Here is a 21,568-nt window from a genome sequence, read left to right as displayed (position 1 = left end):
CTGACACCTCCTCCCCTTCCTAATTATCTACCCGCTTCTGCATGCTCACCTTTGCAGTTCGCTGAGCCCCCGTGCAGTTGGTAGACTGAGATTCTGCCTTAGAAAGTTCTGTTTTAAATTGAGATGAGTGAGGTCTTGGCTGTAGAAGAGGTTGGCAGGCAGATGCTCCAAGCTACAACAGGAGAGGTCCACCGAGCTAATGCGCTGTGATGCGACCTACGGGGGGTAAAAACCACAGTTCAGTGTTCATAGCATCCTTTACCCTGTAACTGCTTTCCACAGACAGAAGCAAGATAAGCTCACTTGGGAACACAGACTCGCTATGCAATTAGCATCATTATTCAAATCTAAACCAAGAGTATTTAGACAGAACTGAGCAAAGTATTAAAGCGTTACCAAGGGAGGAAATAGTGTCCCTCCCTGGAAGGTGCTTATAGTAACCTAGTATAGGAGACAGGTGATAAAGAGCACAGATTATCCTGTCAGGGTTAGTGACACCCATAATCCCCTCCAACTACAGGGGTCACGCTCCTGAACACATTCATGCTAAGAGAATTCAAAGCTAAATAATATAAGACCTTAGAGTAAATACAGGGTTGGAAGACAGACACTAAGATCTAGACTGAACTTAAACAAAAGCCCTTGGAAATACTGATTTAAAAACAGCACAAAGAAAAGCACGCTCAGTGGCCTCGCGTGTATCTTTAGTAATAACAGCAGCACATAATCAGATCCCACTGCTGCCGGCTGTAAATTCCTCAGGCCACATCTCCCACAGTGCCAGTTCTGATCCGTGCAGGTAATCTAAGTGAAATTTACTGCGCGTCTAAATGTTTATCCACTCATTCAAAGTATCCCCAGGTAAATGACTCACAACAGCCAGGGTCCCAGGGATGCTGGAGGCAGAGACAGCTCTGGGTGCCCTGCGTGCTCTCTCTTGCGCACTGGGAACCACGGTGCCGATTGACGCCACGGACATGGCTTCAGGACCGCTGACACAAGCCGTGGCTCTCTCGCCTCACCGAGGCTGAGGGTTACTGCTCGAGGCCCCGGGTTGATACCTCCTCACGCTCTTTGTCTTCACCAAAGCTTTATGGCACACACTCCACTCCTTGTCTGTGATCAGCTTGATGCCCTTTTCTATGACCAAACCCCAGCTTCACTCTTTCGTTATTACAAAAGGCAGCAGAACGTGGTTCTCAGGAGGGTTGGCTCTGGTACCATCATTCCCGAGCTGAGCTGAGAGAACCTGAATGCACCACTGAGTTCCCCAAACTCCCGTTTTGTCACCTGTTTAACAGGCATTAAGATGACACCTACGTCAACATAGCCGGCTCAGAGGCAGCACTCCATAACTGGTGACTGCTAAGACTACGTCCAAATACGTCTTACACTCACCAGAAGCTAAAAAAGGTATTCAGTAAATCTGCATGACAAACACTCTGCTGATGGCACCTTTGAGGTTGGAAAGGAACTGTGAAATGGAAAAGGGCTGGCAGGGCTCAACTCAAAAGATTTTACAAAGTCAGTCTGAGTTCACGTTTCAGCAATTTCATCTTCCCTTGAATTTTCACCCTTAAGTAAGAAAAAGAAAACCCAAAACAGGGCCAGGTCACCGACGCAAATCAAATGGTGTGAAGAAAAGGCCAGAATTTAATGGGCCTGCAAAGTGGTGCAAACACGCCACAGCTGCATGAGACTCCCTGGCAGAGCCTATCCGTGGGCAGTAAGGCTGAAAGGGCTACTCAGAATCATCCAGGCAAAATCCTGTGGTGAGGACGTAACGGTGTGTCAGGCCTTCCATTTCCTGAGGGACAGGCGCAGAACAGATGCACAGCGGCCCGAGGGAGAGCACCTCAGGAGGAGGGCGAGCACTGTCATTGGTGCTTTGTTTAGCACTTCGCTGCGTCTGACTCTTTGTGATCCTGTGGACTGTAGCCCACCAGGCTCTTCTGTCCATGGCATTTCCCAGGCAAGAATACTGGAGTGAGTTGCCATTTCCTTCTCCAGGGGATCTTCCCAATATACTCTATGACAAAAGTTTCAATAATCGTTAAGGGCAAGGGCACAGAGCATGATCTAAGGAGTCACAAAAGGCTTCCCAGAGGACCTGATGTCCAAGCTCAAGGTTGAAACTCACATGGCAATCTGTGTTTCTGCCTGTCCCAAATCCTCTTCCACTTCTTCCTGTAACAAGCCTTCAGATGCATGTGATCCCAGTGGGAGCTGCAGAGTACGCTGCTCCAGAGGCGGGAGGCGTGTGCCCGCAAACTGATCCAGCAGGGGCTGGCATGTGACCCAGGCCAGGCTAATTCAAGGCCTTCTCTGGGATACATATTCTGAACCCAAGAGAGAGAGCCAGCCTCCCACACAGAGCTGCAGTTAAAATGACTGGACTAGATTTGTATGTATCAACCTGGATTCATTAAAAAAAAAAAAAAAACTCAAGCCCAAAATAAATCAAAAACGCAAGCTGTAAAATCTTACATACAGTATAATGTCATTCATGAAAAAAATTTTAACACACACAATGATTCCGTATGTTATGCATGAACAGTTATATGTGCAATAAAGCTATACACTATACACTGGTCAGTCCCAGGTGGCTCAGATGGTAAAGAATCCACCTGCAGTGCAGGAGACCTGGGTTCAGTCCCTGGGTTGGGAAGATCCCCTGGAGGAGGGAAAGGCTACCCACTCCAGTATTCTAGCCCGGAGAACCCCATGGACAGAGGAGCCTGGCGGGCTGCAGTCCCGGGGTCACAAAGAGCTGGACATGAATGAGCCACTAAGCACAGCACATTCACTGACCATGTCAAGTTAATGACAGTGACTGTCTCTAGGGAAGCAGGGAGGGAAACGAAAACAGGAATGGAAAGACAGGAAATCTGGAATTTATCTATAATGTTTACTTACTTTATAATAAGAATAGAAAGCATGACGGAACTATGTCTTCCCAGATGGCAGCAGTGGTAAAGAATCCGTCTGCCAATGCAGGAGACAAGAGACAAGGGCTTGATCCCCTGGAGGAGGGCGTGGCTACCCACTCCAGTGTCATGGAGAATCCCATGGACAGAGCAGCCTGGCGGGCTGCAGTCCACGGGGTCACAAAGAGCTGGACACGACGGAGCGGCTCAGCGCGCGCGCCAGAATGTTAGAGAACCAGGGGCTGTCCTCTCAGTCTCTGTACTCTTCCATGTGCACGCGTTTAACTGAGAAAAAACAGGATAATCTCAATATAAAAACTTCAGGAAAAAGGCAAGGAGATCCTGCAGCTCCACTGAGGTCACTGTAAAGATTCCAGCACCAGCAAAGCGGGCCGCTGCGCAAAGGTTCCAGGAAGAGTCTCTGCCTCTGACTGCTGAGCTCACAGGGCGGGACTCAGGCCCGTCCTGTTCACAGAGGCCTGTGCCCCACGCTCAGTGCGGCCCTCGGGAGCACTTCCCTGGAGGAAGGCACGGCGCTGCTTCACCGCAGTCCTCTCTCACCAGTCGCCGACCCAGCTGGGCGTTCCTCCACCAGGGACTACTCTGCAGAGGACACATTCCCTTTCAGCTGAAGTATTAGGCTGAATAAATACTCTCTCTGGACAACTACAAGATAATGATTAAATGTGAAGTCAGATTTGATTTCTTTCCTCATTCTGGACTGCAAGCCTGTTCCTGCTGGAAACCAGGGGGAGGACGGCTCAGGACGAAAGCCCAGCAAGCAAGGGGCCTGTGGGGATCATGGCAGAACGGGGGCAGGGATGAAGAGCAGAAACCAGATGTGTCCTGACGGCAGTGGGCGGCCAAGATGACCACGAGAACCAAACCGCGAGTGGCACCTCTGCCCTGTGCCAGGCCCGGCAATAAAGGAGATTTAAGGGCTTCCCCCTAGATCGGCCTGGGCAGGTAAGACCGCCATCACAAAGAGGTTTTGCACAACTCCCAGATGAAAGACCTACCAAGAAGTCTAAGCAGAGGGGCTGTCACCTGCTTACACGGCGCCCATCAAAGCTAAGAGCCTCCCCCAGATGAGAAGCAGAAGAAATGAGAGACCTACCAAGAGGTTTAAGCAGAGGGGCTGTCACCTGCTTACACGGCGCCCATCAAAGCTGAGAGCCTCCCCCAGATGAGAAGCAGAAGAAATGAGAAGCCAGCTCCACACGCCTCACAGCAGGGAGCCTCTTATTGCGGTGGCTGTTCAGTCGTTTCAGGCGTGTCCAGCTCTCTGCGACCCCACGGACTGCAGCACACCAGGCCTCCCTGTCAATCACCAACTCCCGGAGTCCACCCAAACTCATGTCCATTGAGTCGGTGATGCCATCCAACCATCTCATCCTCTGTCGTCCCCGTCTCCTGTCTTCAATCCCTCCCAGCATCAGGGTCTTTTCCACTGAGTCAGCTCTTGGCATCAGGTGGCCAAAGTATTGGAGTTTCAGCTTCAGCATCAGTCCCTCCAATGAACACCCAGGGCTGATCTCCTCTAGGATGGACTGGTTGATCTCCTTGCAGTCCAAGGGACTCTCAAGAGTCTTCTCCAACACCACAGTTCAAAAGCATCAATTCTTCGGTGATCAGCTTTCTTTATGGTCCAACTCACATCCATACATGGTGCTGCTGCTACTGTTAAGTTGCTTCAGTTGTGTCCGACCCTGTGCGACCCCATAGACGGCAGCCCACCAGGCTCCCCTGTCCCTGGGATTCTCCAGGCAAGAACACTGGAGTGGGTTGCCATGTCCTCCTCCAATGCGTGAAAGTGAAAAGTGAAAGTGAAATCGCTCAGTCGTGTCCGACTCTTAGCGACCCCATGAACTGCAGCTTACCAGGCTCCTCCGCCCATGGGATTTTCCAGGCAAGAGTACTGGAGTGGGTTGCCATTGCCTTTTCCAATCCATACGTGACTACTGGAAAAACCATAGCTTTGACTATATGGACCTTTGTTCGCAAGGTGATGTCTCTGCTTTTTCATACGCTGTCTAGGTTTGTCATAGCTTTCCTTCCAAGGAGCAAGCATCTTTTAATTTCATCTTCACAGTAACTCAGCACAGTTAAGGACTGATCTCCACCTTCAAAGATGAAAGTTAAAGTGTATGCCCAAGGTCACATGGTGAAAGCCCAGCCATGCAGGGTCTGAATGACAGCCTCAAGTTCAAGTCCTACCCAGAGGGAGGCTCCTGTAACTGCCACGGTCCAATCCTAACAGAGCCCTCAGCCCAGAGCCAAGACAGTTTGATGTCATTCCTCATAGACCATGAGTGAACCTCATGTGAACAAAGTCAGGTTTCAGAAGATCAGTTCACGTCACCATGGCTTGGGAAATCAGTGCTAGTTTGTATTTACAATGACAAAAAACTTTGAGGCTAATAATTTAGAGTCGGTAAATCAAATGGGCTATTTTCCCCCATGAGCCTACACATGGTGGGGGATACATTAAAATGCACATGAATCCCAAGCACAGCTTCCTAGTGGTAAGAGAGTCCACCGGCCAATGCAGGAGGTTCATGGGACACAGGTTTGATCCCTGAGTCAGGAAGATCCTCTGGAGAAGGAAATGGCAATCCACTTCAGTGTTCTTGCCACGGACAGAAAACTCCATGGACAGAGGAGCCCGGTGGGATCAGTCCACGGGGCTGCAAAGAACTGGACACGACTGAGTGCACACACACAGCCCAGCCACTGGCTCAAGAAGTCTTCTTTCCAGCTTGAGGGTTGGAACATATAAACACATATGAACAAAACGCTCACCGGGCCCTCGAATTATTTCCCCAAAGAACACTGCAGACCAACCATAAAAAAATGGTAATATGAACAACAAACTTTCCAGATTACCTACTAGGCTTCTATACGATTCTAGCATCCCACTCGGCCGGACGCTTTGCTCGGCCGTCGCTCTGCCAGCTGTTAGGACCCTTTTGTCGACGATCTCTGCTCTGAGTCTGGGTGGCCAGCGCCGCTCTCCTGGCCCTAACCCACCCCTCTCTGCGCTTGGGAAATTATTAGCTTCCTTTCGCAACAGGCCTGCGCTCCACGTCACTTGCATTATTCTCACCACTCACTCACTGGACAATCATCTTCCGTAAGCAAGGGAAAGTTCAGAAAGACAACCGGATGATTTTCTTGTCCCCATGATACTTTAGTGAAATACTATTTATCCTCATTATGAGCAAAGCAGGCTCAAAATTAAACAAAATGATTCTGAAAGGCTTGGTCAAAGCAGCTGAAATAGCATAAATAATTCTGCTGTGCAAAGTAAAATATTGCTGTAAACTGGCTTTATGAGTCATTAATTGCTCTGGCCTAGCCTTCAGTGGTTTGGGAAATTATGCCCTGGCTATAGGGAGAGTCTCTGGGGAATTTACTAAATTTCTGTGAAAAATTCTTAACCTCAATTTACTTTAATTCTTACCCTGCTCCTCCCTTCCAAATGCTTTGGGAAGGCATAAACATGTAGGAGAATATAAATTTAGAATAGAGTTTATTCATCTTTACTAGCTAAGTACTGTAACGACTTACTTTCAATGTCATCCACATCAATAAAAGTTTTATAATACTTGATATCAAAGGTTTTCTCATTTTAATAAACTTTAAACTGTCACTGCTCCAAAACATGCAATAATTTCTTTTTAAAAAAATTCTACAAACATACGAAATGCCTTAACTTGATTCCAGACTTTTTCACAATGACCTCTCATTTCTTGACCCTGCATTCATTATCAATTCATAAAATCTGCCTAACCGCAGATTCAGAAAACTTTCCTATAAAATTGATTACAATATATACATTAATAATGTCCTCGTGGGGCATATCAAACTAACGATTTTGGATTTATTAAGTTCTACCTGAAGTTCTGATATTTTATTATTTCTTTAGGCTTCCCTGGTGGTTCAGATGGTAAAGAGTCCCAGGTTCGACCCCAGGATTGGGAATTTTTTCTTTTCCTTAAATGAGTAAACGATATGAAATAGCTAAAAATCCAAGAAATAAAATACACAGATTTACACAGTACTCTGAACCACCAGATGTAATCAAATACACGAAGACAAAGAGGATGCGGGGAGGCCATCACAGCCGAGCCCAAAGGAAAGCGGGCACTCTGAGCGGGTGAGAGCATTCAGGGAGAGGCTGTGATTTTCAAGAGTAGGCTTACTGAGACTGTAAGGGCCCGTTTAAATGTGGTTAAGAGACAAAAGAGTACAGAGAGCTGCAAGCTGGAAAAGGCAAGAAGGAGGGAGAGAGAGAGAGAAAGAGAAGAGAAGCGTCGGACAGATGACTGACTGACGGGTAAGCAGACAAACAGCTCACTGTCAAAGGACCAGGACGCAGCAGTAACGCTGGGCCTCCCGGGGGCTCTGCACGAAAGAACCCGCCCGCAGTGCAGGAGACGCTGTCAAAGGACCAGGACGCAGCAGTAACGCTGGGCCTCCCGGGGGCTCTGCACAAAAGAACCCGCACGCAGTGCAGGAGACGCCAGAGACGCAGGTTCGATCCCTGGGTGGGAAACAGCCTCTGGAGGAAGAAATGGCAACCACTCCAGTATTCTTGCCCGGAGAATCCCATGGGCAGAGGAGCTTGGCGGATTACAGTCCACAGTGTCACAAAGAGTTGGACGGGAGTGAAGTGACTACGCACGCATAACAATAAGGAGAAACAGCACCGAGAGTCCCTGCGAGGCGCCCTGGCCTCTCTCCAGTGAGTGCAGAGGGGTGCCCCGTCAGCCTGTTGACCACCTGCCTCTAGGAAACAGCCCCTGGACTGGTCATCTTCAAAACACAGGTCCCTTGAGGGCACAGATACCTAACAAGTGTCATTCAAAAAGGCACGTGCAACGGTGCAGCGGAGCAGAGAGCACAGACCCCAAGCCCCCGGCTGTCCAGTGCTGATGGGCCCCTCTCGGGACAAGATGGACAGGTTCTCGCAGGCCATCGTGCAGACTGGCACCGCACCCCCAGGGGCAGGCAGAGCTGCGGGACGTGTCCCAGGAGCTCATGGGATGGTGGAAACCAGACGCGCAGGCCTGGAGCCTCGCAGGCCTGGAGCCTCGCCCTCAGAGTCACACGCACGGTGAGGCCCCGAGAAGGTCCCCAAGGCCTCCAGTATTACTCATCGGGTCTCCAGCCTAAGAGTTGCCTCCTTTCCACACACAGAAATCCTATTGTGTTTCTCGGTAAGAACAGAAAAATAGGACTTGGCTTGGGTGGAGATCAAATCTGAACTCAGAGTTCCTTCCTCATTTCCTTATTGGCAGAATACATGTAAACAAGCTCCTTAGAACTGGACCACCGGAGAGCCTCTGAGCGTTTCCCCAAGGGGGCAGCTCCTCCACAAAGGACAGGGGGAAGATGGCTAACCACAAATACCTTACATTCTAACTTTCTATTACAAGAAATAACATAAATTCACATTAAACAGAAATATTTCTAAATAGCCTAGAAACAAGCTACTTGGTTTTCTATTTAAAATACAAATTATACAAATACCTCAATGTTTAAGTTCCAGTCTAACATACAAGGTCTGGTATGTTTAACCTAGAGAGTTCACCAGTATTTTTTTCAATTATTCTAGTATTCTTTACTTTATAAAATAAATCAGACCAGTGGGTAGAAGAATTTAACTCTTCAGAACAGGTGCAGATAATCCAACACTCTGGGTTACAAATACTGGCGTCTTCCAAGATAAGTAAATATATCATGGAAATTAAACTCTTAAGACACCACGTATTTACTTGAAGGGGGGGCTTCCTAGGTGGCTCTACTGGTAACGAACCCACCTGCCAGCGCAGGAGGCATGAGGTGCAGGTTCGATCCCTGGGTCAGGAAGACCCCCGGAGGGGGGCATGGCAACACACTCCAGTGTTCCAGCCTGGAGAGTCCCATGGACAGAGGAGCCTGGTGGGCTAGAGTCACAGAGTCAGACATGACTGAAGTGAGTTGGTTCACACGGACACACACACCATGTGTTTTTACACTGGTCTAACACTCAGATGAAAATGACTGAACTTCAAAATATAAGATGACCAGGTGCAGAGATCTGGTCAACCACGCATGATAAGTTCCTGATGCAGCCATGCTTGACCAGTATCGGAAGAGGTAGACAACAGCAGTGCCCTCAACACCGAAACCGACTTAAGCTGTCCTGGGTGACGCAGAAGGCATCTCAGACCCCTAAGCCCCTCCCGGTCGCCCTGTGGGAAGGTCAGTGATCCGCGCAGGGACGGTGCTCAGGTGCCCTCAGCAGCACCACAGACTCTGCCCATAAACCGCCGTCCTTCCACTACTGAGCGGCCTAGAGGCTACCGTGCACATGAAGCCCTGAACCTTCCCTGTGATATGTTCAGTAAAGAAATCTCAGTTGCTATTTGGTTTGTTTCATCCCTTCAGGCAGCTGTAAAACACTGGAAGTAAAATAAAAGGAAAAGAGCAAGGCAGCAGAACTCCCTGCATAAAGCAACGCTGGGCACCTCACGCCCCATCCCCTCACCCCTGCATAAAGCAACGCTGGGCACCTCACGCCCCGTCCCCTCACCCCTGCATAAAGCAACGCTGGGCACCTCATACCCTGTTCCCTCATCCCCTGCATAAAGCAATGCTGGGCACCTCATGCCCCGTCCCCTCACCCCCTGCATAAAGCAACGCTGGGCACCTCATACCCTGTTCCCTCATCCCCTGCATAAAGCAACGCTGGGCACCTCACGCCCCGTCCCCTCACCCCCTGCATAAAGCAACGCTGGGCACCTCATACCCTGTTCCCTCATCCCCTGCATAAAGCAACGCTGGGCACCTCACGCCCCATCCCCTTACCCCTGCATAAAGCAACGCTGGGCACCTCATACCCTGTTCCCTCACCCCCTGCATAAAGCAACGCTGGGCACCTCATACCCTGTTCCCTAATCCCCTGCATAAAGCAACACTGGGCACCTCATGCCCCGTCCCCTCACCCCCTGCATAAAGCAACGCTGGGCACCTCACGCCCCGTCCCCTCACCCCTGCATAAAGCAACGCTGGGCACCTCATACCCTGTTCCCTCACCCCCTGCATAAAGCAACGCTGGGCACCTCATACCCTGTTCCCTCACCCCCTGCATAAAGCAACGCTGAGCACCTCACGCCCCGTCCCCTCACCCCCTGCATAAAGCAATGCTGGGCACCTCACGCCCCGTCCCCTCACCCCCTGCATAAAGCAACGCTGGGCACCTCACGCCCCGTCCCCTCACCCCCTGCATAAAGCAACGCTGGGCACCTCACGCCCCGTCCCCTCACCCCCTGCATAAAGCAACGCTGGGCACCTCATACCCTGTTCCCTCATCCCCTGCATAAAGCAACGCTGGGCACCTCACGCCCCATTCCCTCGCGTGTAGGATGGCAGTGATGCGTCTCCTCCGGGGTCCTCCCTTCAGCTCTAAACCCGGCCCTGCACAGCGTTAGGAGCACCTGCCTCACAGGGAGACCATAAAGCATCTAGAACAGACCCCTGGCACACAGAAAAAAGTTACCAAAATGTTAGTTATCACTATCTGTTGTCATTACTACAGCAATTCACTTGGCTAAATGATTTTATTATTAACCAAATATACCTATGAACAATTTGGGGTTGGGGAGAAACAGAGTCTTTTGATTTTGCTGCTGACCTCATGAATGAATAACTCACTCACTCATTTTGGAATAACGTCTAAAGAATGGTAAACAGTGGGCACATCCTCTGTGCTCATCGGATGGTATGGCAAGTCTATCAAGAAACTGCAGAGTACCCAAAGGGAAACCGAGAGGAAATCTGGGAACCAAGTGATGAGGGAATTACTGCAGTTATCAGAGATTTTTCTCCTAGAAGTAGATTGCCAAGGTGGGGGGTGGGGGTGGGGGAATAGAAACTTAAATAGTTAAGAGGTCATCAAACAGGAGAGGGAGTGCAATGATTACCTTGAGTTAAGCCAGAGCAGTGAGCCAAGGGTATAAAGATGAAGACCTCAGCTCACTTCTAAGGAAGAACTGTCTTGTGTCTGAAAGGCGGTAGCCCTGTTTTATTAAGGAGGGAAGTCAGTCTGGAAGTCCACAAGGTCCTTCTCAAATCTTAAATGCTAAATCACTCAACTAAGAGACACTTGATGATGACTAGAACTTAAGGTTAAAGAACACTTAAAAAAAATAAAGTGGCAAGGGACTGTCTTATTTCTCAGTCCATCTCCTGACTTCACTGCAAGGCAGGCAGGATCTTATTTCCTGAAGGGAACCCGGGCCCTGCGGTGGGAGCGAGCGGTCTTAACCACTGGGCCGCAAGAGAAGGCCCAAGACCACTCTGAAAGAAAACGCCAAATAACTGTTAAGGCAATTATTCCAGAAAACTACAAGGAACATTATGTTTTTGGCAACTACTTCCCAATCTTAAAATCACATACTGTTACTTTAAAACATGGCTGTAAGTTCCCTTCTTGAAACCTAGAATGTATTTTATTAAAGCTTAACAACAACATACAGATAAAACACACATGAGCAATGCATTTCTTCCATCTGCTGAAGTCTGGATGCTAGAAGTGGAGCCTGGAAGCATGCCTGGCACAGAGAAAGGGTGGGTAAGGACCCTCTCGTTCCCCCCACCCTCCAGCCCTAAACAGCGGTGCAGGTGCGGAGAGACCAGGGGAGGCGGGGCAGGGCGCTGGGAGGAGGGAGATGAGCACACGAGGAGCACTGCTTCCCCGAGACCAGTTCGGTCCGGATTTGGTAAGGAAACAAGCTACCTTTTCCATCAGCACAAAGGCGGACTGAAAAACCGTGGAAAAAAGGGAATTAAGTCATGTTAAATGGAAATGACTTAGAATGAAGGAAAAACCCCTTCTTTAGAGATGCATTAACTAGGATTTCAGAACCAATAGTTACCACAGTGGGGGGTGGGGGTGATTAGCGATGTGGAAACAAGACGAAGTGTCATTATTACTGCAAAGAGATCATTTTATTTTCACTAACCTAATCAGTCTTAAGTATTACAAAAACAAAATTTAACGTAATACAAAATGCTTTATCATTAGCTTAAATTAGTTTAAATTCAAAGCAGAATTTCTAAGCTCCCTAAACTGCTATTTATATCTATAACAAGGAAAGATTCCACAGTATGAATTTATGTGGAACAAATCCATTACCATGTTGGAAAATTTAGTTAAACTAGTGGGTAACGTAGTTGAGTTTTCCCAGGAAACTAGAATGAACGCGCAGGAAAGCACCCAGAGCCGCAGCACTCCCCGCCCCGTCCCGTCCCGGGCGCGTCCCTGCTCGAGATGGAACTCTGACTGGCCTATGCTATGCATATTGAGGGTGAGAGAAAAGAGAAAAGCCGAGAATTAAAATACTATGACTGATACTAAAAGAGAGATAAGCAGTGTGACGGCCACAGGCATAGTGTTAACCACCGAGCAACAAGGAGAGAGGCCTGTGGACCAACCACGTGCGTTACGACCCATGAACTCACGCCGTGGGACCACACACACGCACACAACTGGCCACGGGCCGACCTCTGTGGAAGCTGAGTCATAGGTATGGGGGCACTTATTCCTACTTCTGAATATTTAACATTTCCTGTAATGAAAAGTTAAAAACACTTTCATGCATACTTCGATTTAATTAAATTACTTAAATACTTATTGCATGGGGTTGGGGGTGGGGAATACAACAAAAACAAGTCAAAAACCCAAGATTCGCGCACAACACTAAATCAGTGATCTGAATCCCCTTTAATCTTCTTTGAAATCAAGAAACAAACTTTCAAGTGGGACAACACAGCGTTGCAGAAGTGACTAGGACTTTAAAAATAAGTACGTCTTCAGGCAATAGGTTCACACGCAGACTCACTCTGAAAAGAACTCACAGGATCAGTCAACATGTCTGACACAAACCCATGCAACAAAGCGGGCCACAAAGCTGGCCAGTGAGGCCAGCTTGTCTAGGGCTACTCATGCATCTGACCAGAGCGCTTCTGACATGCCCTTCCTCAGCTGCACCCCCACCCCCACAGCACTGCCCCCAGCCACTCTGAAACCATGTTGCACGTGTTCTTGGTAAATGTCACACTGCACTTGAAAATATATGGGTTATTTTCAAGTATTGTTTGATATTTGATTTCTAAACTAATGGCATCCAGTCCCATCATTCCATGGCAAATAGATGGGGAAACAGTGACAGACTTTATTTTTTTGGGCTCCAAAATCACTGCAGATGGTGACTGCAGCCATGAAATTAAAAGATGCTTACTCCTTGGAAGGAAAGTAATGACCAACTTAGACAGCATATTAAAAAGTAGAGACATTACTTTGTCAACAAAGGTCTGTCTAGTCAAGGCTATGGTTTTTCCAGTAGTCATGTATGGATGTGAGAGTTGGACTACAAAGAAAGCTGAGCGCCCAAGAATTGATGCTTCTGAACTGTGGTGTTGGAGAAGACTCTTGAGAGTCGCTTGGACTGCAAGGAGATCCAACCAGTTCATCCTAAAGGAGGTCAGTCCTGGATGTTCATTGGAAGGACTGATGTTGAAGCTGAAACTCCAATATTTTGGCCACCTGATGCAAAGAGCTGACTCATTTGAAAAGACCCTGATGCTGGGAAAGATTGAGGGCGGGAGGAGAAGGGGACGACAGAGGATGAGATGGTTGGATGGCTTCACTGACTCGATGGACATGAGTTTGAGTAAACTCCGGGAATTGGTGATGGACAGGGAGGCCTGGTGTGTGCGGTTCATGGGGTCGCAAAGAGTCGGACATGACTGAGCAACTGAAATAAACTGGACCTAATTCCACAGTGATAAGAGAACAGAGTGTATGATTTCAATACCTTTAGGCCATGAAATTTTTGGACCTTGTTTTATGTCCCTGGATATGTTCCAGTGTCTCCTGGTTTACAGTGTACAGGAACTTGAATAGAATTTGTATCCAGCTGTTATGTGAAAACTGCATAAATCTTAATTATGTTGAACTGATTCACAGTGCTCATAAGGTCTACTATATCCTTTCTACTTTTCTATCCGTTCTATTAATTTTGGAGAGTCTGATACTGAAACTCCAACTAAAAGTCTTAAGTTACCTACCTAAAAAAATAATTGTAATATATAGTGGAACTATATGTAACTTTGTATTTTCCAAGTCTCCTGTAAATGTGTTATCATACTTTCATAATTAAAACAATTTTTTTAATTATTAAAAAAAACCACTGGACATGTATGCATGTTGGGGAAACGAGTCCTTTTTACACCGCATACAATAGGATGTTTGCTGACTTTTAAAAGCATGCCGGCATTAATATTTCAGAGATCCATTTACAATCGATATTGTATTAAATAATCGTCCTCAAGGAGCTATTTCCTCCACAGCATCTACTGCTAACATCCGACCCAAATTAAAAACTCTAAAGGGACAGCCTTGGGTGTTGTTTTGGCAAGCAACACTAAGTCCTAAGATGAAGTTTAAAAAATAATGCATATATAAGAGCCTGTCTTGGTAAAAGTCAGCTAATTAATAACCTTTTATAAATGTTCACAGAATCAAATAAAAAATTAGAACAAAGATTAATATTTTTCTTGTAGCTGAGATCCAGAAGCATAAACTGAGAATAGTTTTCATTTTAAATTAATGACCTAATTCATTTTAAATAAAAAATCATTAGAATTCACTTCTCTCCATCCTTCCAACCTGACTGGGGTGAGGATGGTCATTAAGAATCAGAAACTCAGCTCTTTCTTTCTGGTGTTGGTTTGTCTCTCTTTCAGATACTTATTATTAAAATGGATCCTCATTTAAACATCAGGATACGGATAATCCTTTCTGTGAATGCTCTGTTTCTCGGTAAGAAGAAAAGGAAAAGAAACTGTTCCCATAGTAACTCCCAGTGCGACTAAACTGTATAACTTCCAGAGAGCTACATGTGAGGAGGAACAGACAGTGGAAAGGGAAGCCAGAAGGAGGAGTGCCGTGCGACCGTCCGTCAGCCTGTGCCACTCCACGTTCCCAGACACACACTATCCCAAAGGGGCCGAGTTCTCACCCTCTTCCTAGCAGTCCCAACCCACGTTCCCAGGAAGCTGGGTCAAAGGAAAAGACACTATCATAGAACTGTCCTCAACATACAAAGTTTAAAGAGTGTGGCCGTATTTTACTCGGGCTTCATACCCAAGTAGGGAGTTCTCCCTCTTATTCCTTCCATAATACCTAACCTCTTTAACCAGCCCCTTACAACTCATTTCCCTTTTAATTCACTAACTATAATAACTTCTGAAAATTTTGAAATGTGTATCTGGTTTTTAAGGTTGGAGAAATGGAAGACACTGGATCTATCTAAAATAAGCATTTATTAAAATATTTGCCCTCTGTCCCCCTACCTTGACTTTTCAGAAAGAAATCTTTCTCCCCAATGTCTGCCATTCTTAATTACTTCACTCCAAAAGGCTGCTGTCAGAGCCCAGGGCAGACAAAGGAGACATGACAATCAAATACCCTATAGTGCCCTAGATTCAATCTTGGAACAGAAAAATGACATTAATGGAAAAACTGGTAAAATATGAATAAATTCAGGGTAGTGTACCAACGTCAGTACATTACTTAGTTCTGACATACGGATCATGGTAATATTAGATGTTTGGGAAACTGGAGGAGGACTATATGGAGACTCTCTATACTGTTTTTGCAACTTTTCTGTAAATAGAAGATTATTCCAACACAAAAAGTTTAGTTTAAAAAAAAAAAATCAACATTTCAATGCAGAAAGAAGTTTAAACAGCACCTTGACCAGTTTGGCATTTTATTCTGAATAGAGTGTGGGCCATCAACTTACTGCTTTGAACCCACACAACCACGTAATGTTAAAAGCACAGTATCATAGAGTATTTGTCTCCTCACATTACCAACCATAAGAGTAATTTCAAAACAATGAGATGGATGTACTGGTGGCCTCTTACATCACATTAATTCTACAAGCACATATGCAGGAGAAGTGCCATCTTTCCCATTCTCTCCAGTAGGGGAAGTGTCCTGTACATTTGGGAGCTTCAGCTGCCTGTGAGATTGGGAGAATCTTCTCAGTTCTATCAAACTAAACTCTGTCCACAGCTTCTCTAAAAGGAAAAACTAACGTTCCTAAGAAAATCATTATCACCAGAGAATGCAGTTTTTCCCTGGTAATTCAAGTGCAACCAGTATTTCAGAATGATTTCCTAAACAATATTCTCTTTTAACTGCTTTACAAAGTTATTCCTTTCAAAGTTACTCATTCACTTGACAAATAATTGCATCATGCAGCAGTCTGAATCACACTGAACTTGAATGACAAATTGGATTATAAATTCAAAAATACGAAAGCAAATTTCATTTCAATGCTTCTGCACCCTGGGGAGGTTTCATCATTTCATAGACACCCAAAACCAAGGCATAAAGTACTGCCATGTAACCCACCATACATAATTCTACAAAGGGAACGAAACAATACCCTCACACACAGCACCTGGAACACACCATTTCTGTATCTGTCACTGTATCATGGGCTCCTGCACACACACACAGAGGCATTTTGTTTCATAAGTCAAGGTAATCTTATTTAAACAGAGGACTACGAAGTGGTAAAAATAATTAAGACAAAAAAAGAAATTAAGTCATTCAAAAGACGTAAGCTGAAAAGGTGAAAGGGAGATGGTACAAGATTAGACTGCTTATAAGAAGAGATGGTCAGAGGAAAAGGGGAAATTTGTGACAATTTCTGGGTATTCTGTGGTTTTCGAGTTGTCCTACCCTGGGCCAGTCCCTTAAATTTCTCAACCTCATGTTCCTTCTCTGTACCACCAAGATGAGAGTGACAGTTTTTCTTAAGTATAAACAAAAATGGCAAACGAACACACAAATTTTAAAAAGCTACTTTTCGCCAAAGTGAGCTTTTAAAAAGACCAAACACTGCTAACTACTGGCAGTAGTTGGAGGAAAAAGAAAAAAAAAAAAAAGAGTGTATAACTACATTCTGTAAAGCAGAAGCAACTCTTGAGCCAGCCAGAAGCTGAACAAAATTCCTGCTTACCTTCGAGACTTGTCGAAGCCACCTTAAATACTCTGTGAATGTATCAAAACATATGTAGTACGTCTGGCTTTGAGGCCCAGAAGAGCTAAATGCTAAACAGTGCTGGTGCTTTTTCACTTCTTCTACCTGTAAAAACAAACAGGGACAAGAGCACGTCAGAAAGCAGGACACGCGCGGAGCTCAGCACCTCCTCCCTGAGCCAGTGAGACCGGGCTCTGCATTCACCCCCGGCTGCCCCTCACTGCTTCAGGCATGCAAGTTCCCAAGTCTGATCACCCAATCTGAAACCAAAAAGGGGGTTTTACCTTCATTAGATCTCCCCTCAGTGTGAAATTCTCATCTTCCTGTTTAAGACTGGAACAGACTACCTTTCTTACCCTTCCACACTCTCAAGGTTCTTACTTCCTCTTAGGAGGACCTGCAGTTAAGATTTTACTGAAGAATTTTTACTGCAGGTGGATTTTCACTTAGGGGACTTTTGTATTGCTCTGAATTACATGCCTTTCTAAAAAGAGGTTTTCAAGCATGTTAAGTAAGCTTTTTTTTCTTTTAGTTTATTGTGAAATTGAGATTAACCTGAAGTAAAACCCTACTGTGAGAAATCTCAAGTCCCAATAATGCAGTGATATAGTCGAATCAAATTTCTACTCCCAATAAATTCTTCGTAAGGAGAAAAAGTCCAAACAATAAAGTAACCTGATACTACACAAACACCTATGTTTCACTTAAAGAATGAATGTTTTCCCATGTCTCATTTACAAAAAAGTGTTTTCCTATGTCTCATTACACAAACCAAGTCACAAAGAAAATGCAAAACCACTCAAAAAGATCAATATCACACAGACTATGTTCTGGGACCAAAATAAAGTCAAATTACAAATCAGTAATAAATAAATTAAAAATCAATGTTTAGAAAATTAATATACTTCTAAACAACTCACAGGTTAAAAAAAAAGAAACTGCAGTCAAAATTTAGAAATTCTCAGAATTACACCATTAAAAATATTACATATTGAAATTTATGGACTGTAATAAAAAGCAGGTACACAGAGGAAATTTTAAGTACTCAGAAAAGAAGGCAGAAAATTAATTTAATTGGCCATGCATCTAGTAAACTTAGGGAAAAAAGTGAACTCAAGCAGAAGGAAGGTGATAATAAAAAGCAGAAGTTAATAAAATGAAAATCAAATACATAATAGAGAATATTAACAAAGCAAAATAGTAATTCTTTGAAAAGGCTAACAAAACTGAATATCAACTGATATTGATCAATGATATCAATTGAAGAAATATATATTAATAATGAAAAGGAAGACAACATATTAAGCAGGGATTAAAGAGAGATTATTAGAAATAATTTTGTGGCAAATTTTTTGAAAACTATATTTTGTTAATGCTAAGTCACTTCAGTCATGTCTGCTTTGTGAGACTATGGTGGTAGCCTGCCAGGCTCCACTGTCCACGGGACACCCTGGAATCGAACCCGTGTCTCTGAGGTCTCCTGCACTGACAGGCAGGTTCTTTACCACTAGCGCCACCTGGGAAGTCCAACACCAAGTCAAGAAAATAAACAGACACAGATAGCTTTATTACTATTAAAAAAAATTAGTATTTTTTTAATTATCAAGAAAAGATCAGGACCATATGATTTTGCAGGTGAGTTTTATAAAAAATCCAAGAAATAGACCATTGCAAACTAATCCACCAAACAAGAAAAGAAACAGACCCCAAACTATTCTATGAGGCCAGTATAACCCAAAACAGATCAGACCAATAACAGAAAGGAAAATTAAAGGCCAACCTTAGTCATGAACACTTATCTTGAACAAAATGTTGCATCAGAATTCAGCAATACGGAAAAAAATATATCAAGAACAAATGTTGGATTTACCTCAGGAAAGATGGTTTAATGTTATTGGAACTATAAAATCAATAATCACTTTAACAGATTAAAAAAGAAAGTCATAAGGTCACCCCCACAGGTGCAGAAAAAGCTTCTGGTAACGTTCTTCACCCATTCATCATTCATAATAAAAACTCCTTATCAAACTAAGAACACAGATAACTCACTTCTGCCAACAAAGGGTATTACCTAAGGCGCAGGTCATGCTAACGATGTGGCATCACTCTCTCACCTTTTCTGCCCAACACTGTACTAGAGTGCTGGCCGTTCCAATAAGACAAATAGACATACCGAGGAAGCAAGAAAACTGCCGTGATCTGAATATGAAATGATCAGCTACACAGCAAACATGAAAAAATCCACAGACTTTAGAAAAAATATTAGTAAGGTGACTGGATATAAGATTAACAGTCAAAAATCAACCATATTTCTATACACCAAAAAGAAAATATAATTTTTAGAAAATGCTATTTAAACTAATCTGTATTGACAGAAATCAGTCTGCTTTTTGGGAATGGGTAGGAGTGAGCAGAAAAGCAGGACAGAAGGGTACAACGGAGCATGTTTTTGCTATCAAAATGGACAGTATGTTGTGTACCAGTCACACCTTAATAAAGTGTGGTGATGATGGAGAGAAACAGGAACACTTGTACACCAATGTGAGTATGAAATGTGCAAACACCTTCGAAAACACCTGGATATCACCTTGTAAGAGTAAACGTGCATATATGCCCTGTAGCCCAGCGACTGCAGTATTTCTCAAGGTAGGCAGCACAGAAAGTTTGGGCTGAACAGTTTGTGTGTACACTTCGCAGGACTGTCTAATATTTCTGTGACATTTCACTCTGAGTCCCTGCGCTTTAAATGCCTACAGTCCCCTTGCAGCAAAGATACTAGTATTAACCAAGCACACCATCTGCTTTTCCCAGAATCTTTGCAATTCAGGGGGACTCACGCGACTAGTTCTGGTCAATGAGCCAGGGGCAGAAGCTCCATGTGTCACTTCTACAACAAGAGCCAGCGAATGACTCCACAGTTACCTCTTCCCCTGCCTAAGCAGCAAAGGAAGTCACATGTTACAATATTGTAAGAGACAGGGCCTCCATCAGGCTGAGTCCCTACATAATTGTTTGAAAAACAAATCTCCGCCAACCCACACTTGACAAATAATGTGAGTGAGAAATAACTGTTAGGCATTGAGATCTAGGTGTTTTGTTACCACAGCATAACTAAGTTTATGTCAACTGACTATCCATTCATTTGACAATCAAAACGCTTGTACATATCACCAAACGTCCCTTCAGGCACAGAAACAAGAGTTAAGAACTGCTGCTCTAGAAAAACTACTTGTATACCAAGAGGCATATCAAAATAAGACTATCTCAGGAGAATTTTTCATAACAAATGTCCATCAACAGGAAAATAACGAGAAATTCTGGAAACCTGGAACCCTTACAGAGTGTAACATTATGGAGAAATGAAAACGATATTCAGCAAGCAGCATGGACTCTTTTACTATGAGACATGGATTGAGTGAAAAATTCCACCACAGGAAACTACAAACAGGGTGATTCCAGTTTTATAGGGTCAAAACAAAGTCATATGATAAAATTTATTTCAAAAAAGTAAGAGAATAAAGAATACCTATCCTAGGACAGTGGATTTCTCCAGGTTAGGAGGAGGCGGTGTGACAGGTAAAAGGAGAACTCCAGCAGAAACACTGGTATCAATGCTGCTGGGGTTTCTAAACTGAGTCATAAGCTACCGTCACTCAACTTATTCTGCTTTGTGACTTGACAGACACTACCTCAAGGATTAGTTTAAATAAGTCGTCTAAATTTTATGTTAAATTTTAAAGGAGAAATTAAATACAGTAATTGCACAGTGAACAAAAACTTACTTATTAACTGTTTTTCAACAACGAGGCTTTAATAAAGTTTTATTTAACTTCATATTTGAATTCTACATTTGAAAATGTAAACTGATGATCATGCTCAAGTATTGCGTCAAGTTTCACTATTACAGCAATTACAGCTAGGTTATGACCCATCTATCTCACACCGCATTTCTAGCTCTTATATGAATTAAACAAAACGAATATCCCTTCCACTCTCTCAGGTTTTTAACAACAGAACAGAAGGAGAAAAGGAACACAGATTAAAGGAAACTCAGACGGCAAAGAGCGAGTTACTCTTTCCTAACTTGGTGAACAGGTTTTAAAAGACTCAAATTTTTCAACATACTCCATTATTTTTAAAGGCGTAGCACAAAACAGGTTTTACAAGGTTTGTCTGTGAGAAAAAGAAGCTATTAACTTTCAGTTCACTCAATGGAAGAAGTGCATCCAGTAACAGGCCTGGGAAACAGAACAAGCCTCTAGCTCTGAATGAAAATGCTAATTACAACTGGATCCTCTGACCTTACCTGAACACCACTGCTTTCCTGTGGCTGCTTCTCAGAGCACAATCATCCTTCTGACCTCAGATGGCAAGAGACTTTTCACTCTTCGAGTTGTACCATATCTGCTACCTCCTTCATCACAAGCCCCCTGATTCACCCCACAAGCCGGACTCTCCCCTCCCACCATCTCCCACACTACGTTCTTGCACCTCTGTGGAGCACATATTGAGGTGTCCATCCTTCACTTCCAG

At 44.6% G+C, this 21,568-nt stretch overlaps 1 protein-coding gene across 2 annotated transcripts in view; it reads right to left on the bottom strand.

The window, feature by feature from the left end:
* Nucleotides 1–21,568, bottom strand: part of PHLPP1 (PH domain and leucine rich repeat protein phosphatase 1) — a 223,934-nt gene that overhangs the window by 86,557 nt on the left and 115,809 nt on the right. For both annotated transcript variants that reach the window (XM_088833391.1, XM_055417492.2), the window contains exons 3-4: nucleotides 17,015–17,140; nucleotides 50–216 (exon numbers count right to left, since the gene is read on the bottom strand). In XM_088833391.1, coding sequence (XP_088689517.1) covers nucleotides 50–216; nucleotides 17,015–17,140 — 293 coding nt within the window. The remainder of the gene's footprint in view (nucleotides 1–49; nucleotides 217–17,014; nucleotides 17,141–21,568) is intronic.

The sequence above is a fragment of the Moschus berezovskii genome, chromosome 28, assembly GCF_049115385.1.
Source record: "Moschus berezovskii isolate FMDL1 chromosome 28, NW_MosBer_1.0, whole genome shotgun sequence".
Lineage (NCBI taxonomy): Eukaryota > Metazoa > Chordata > Mammalia > Artiodactyla > Moschidae > Moschus > Moschus berezovskii.
This window is presented reverse-complemented; position numbering and strand designations above follow the sequence as displayed.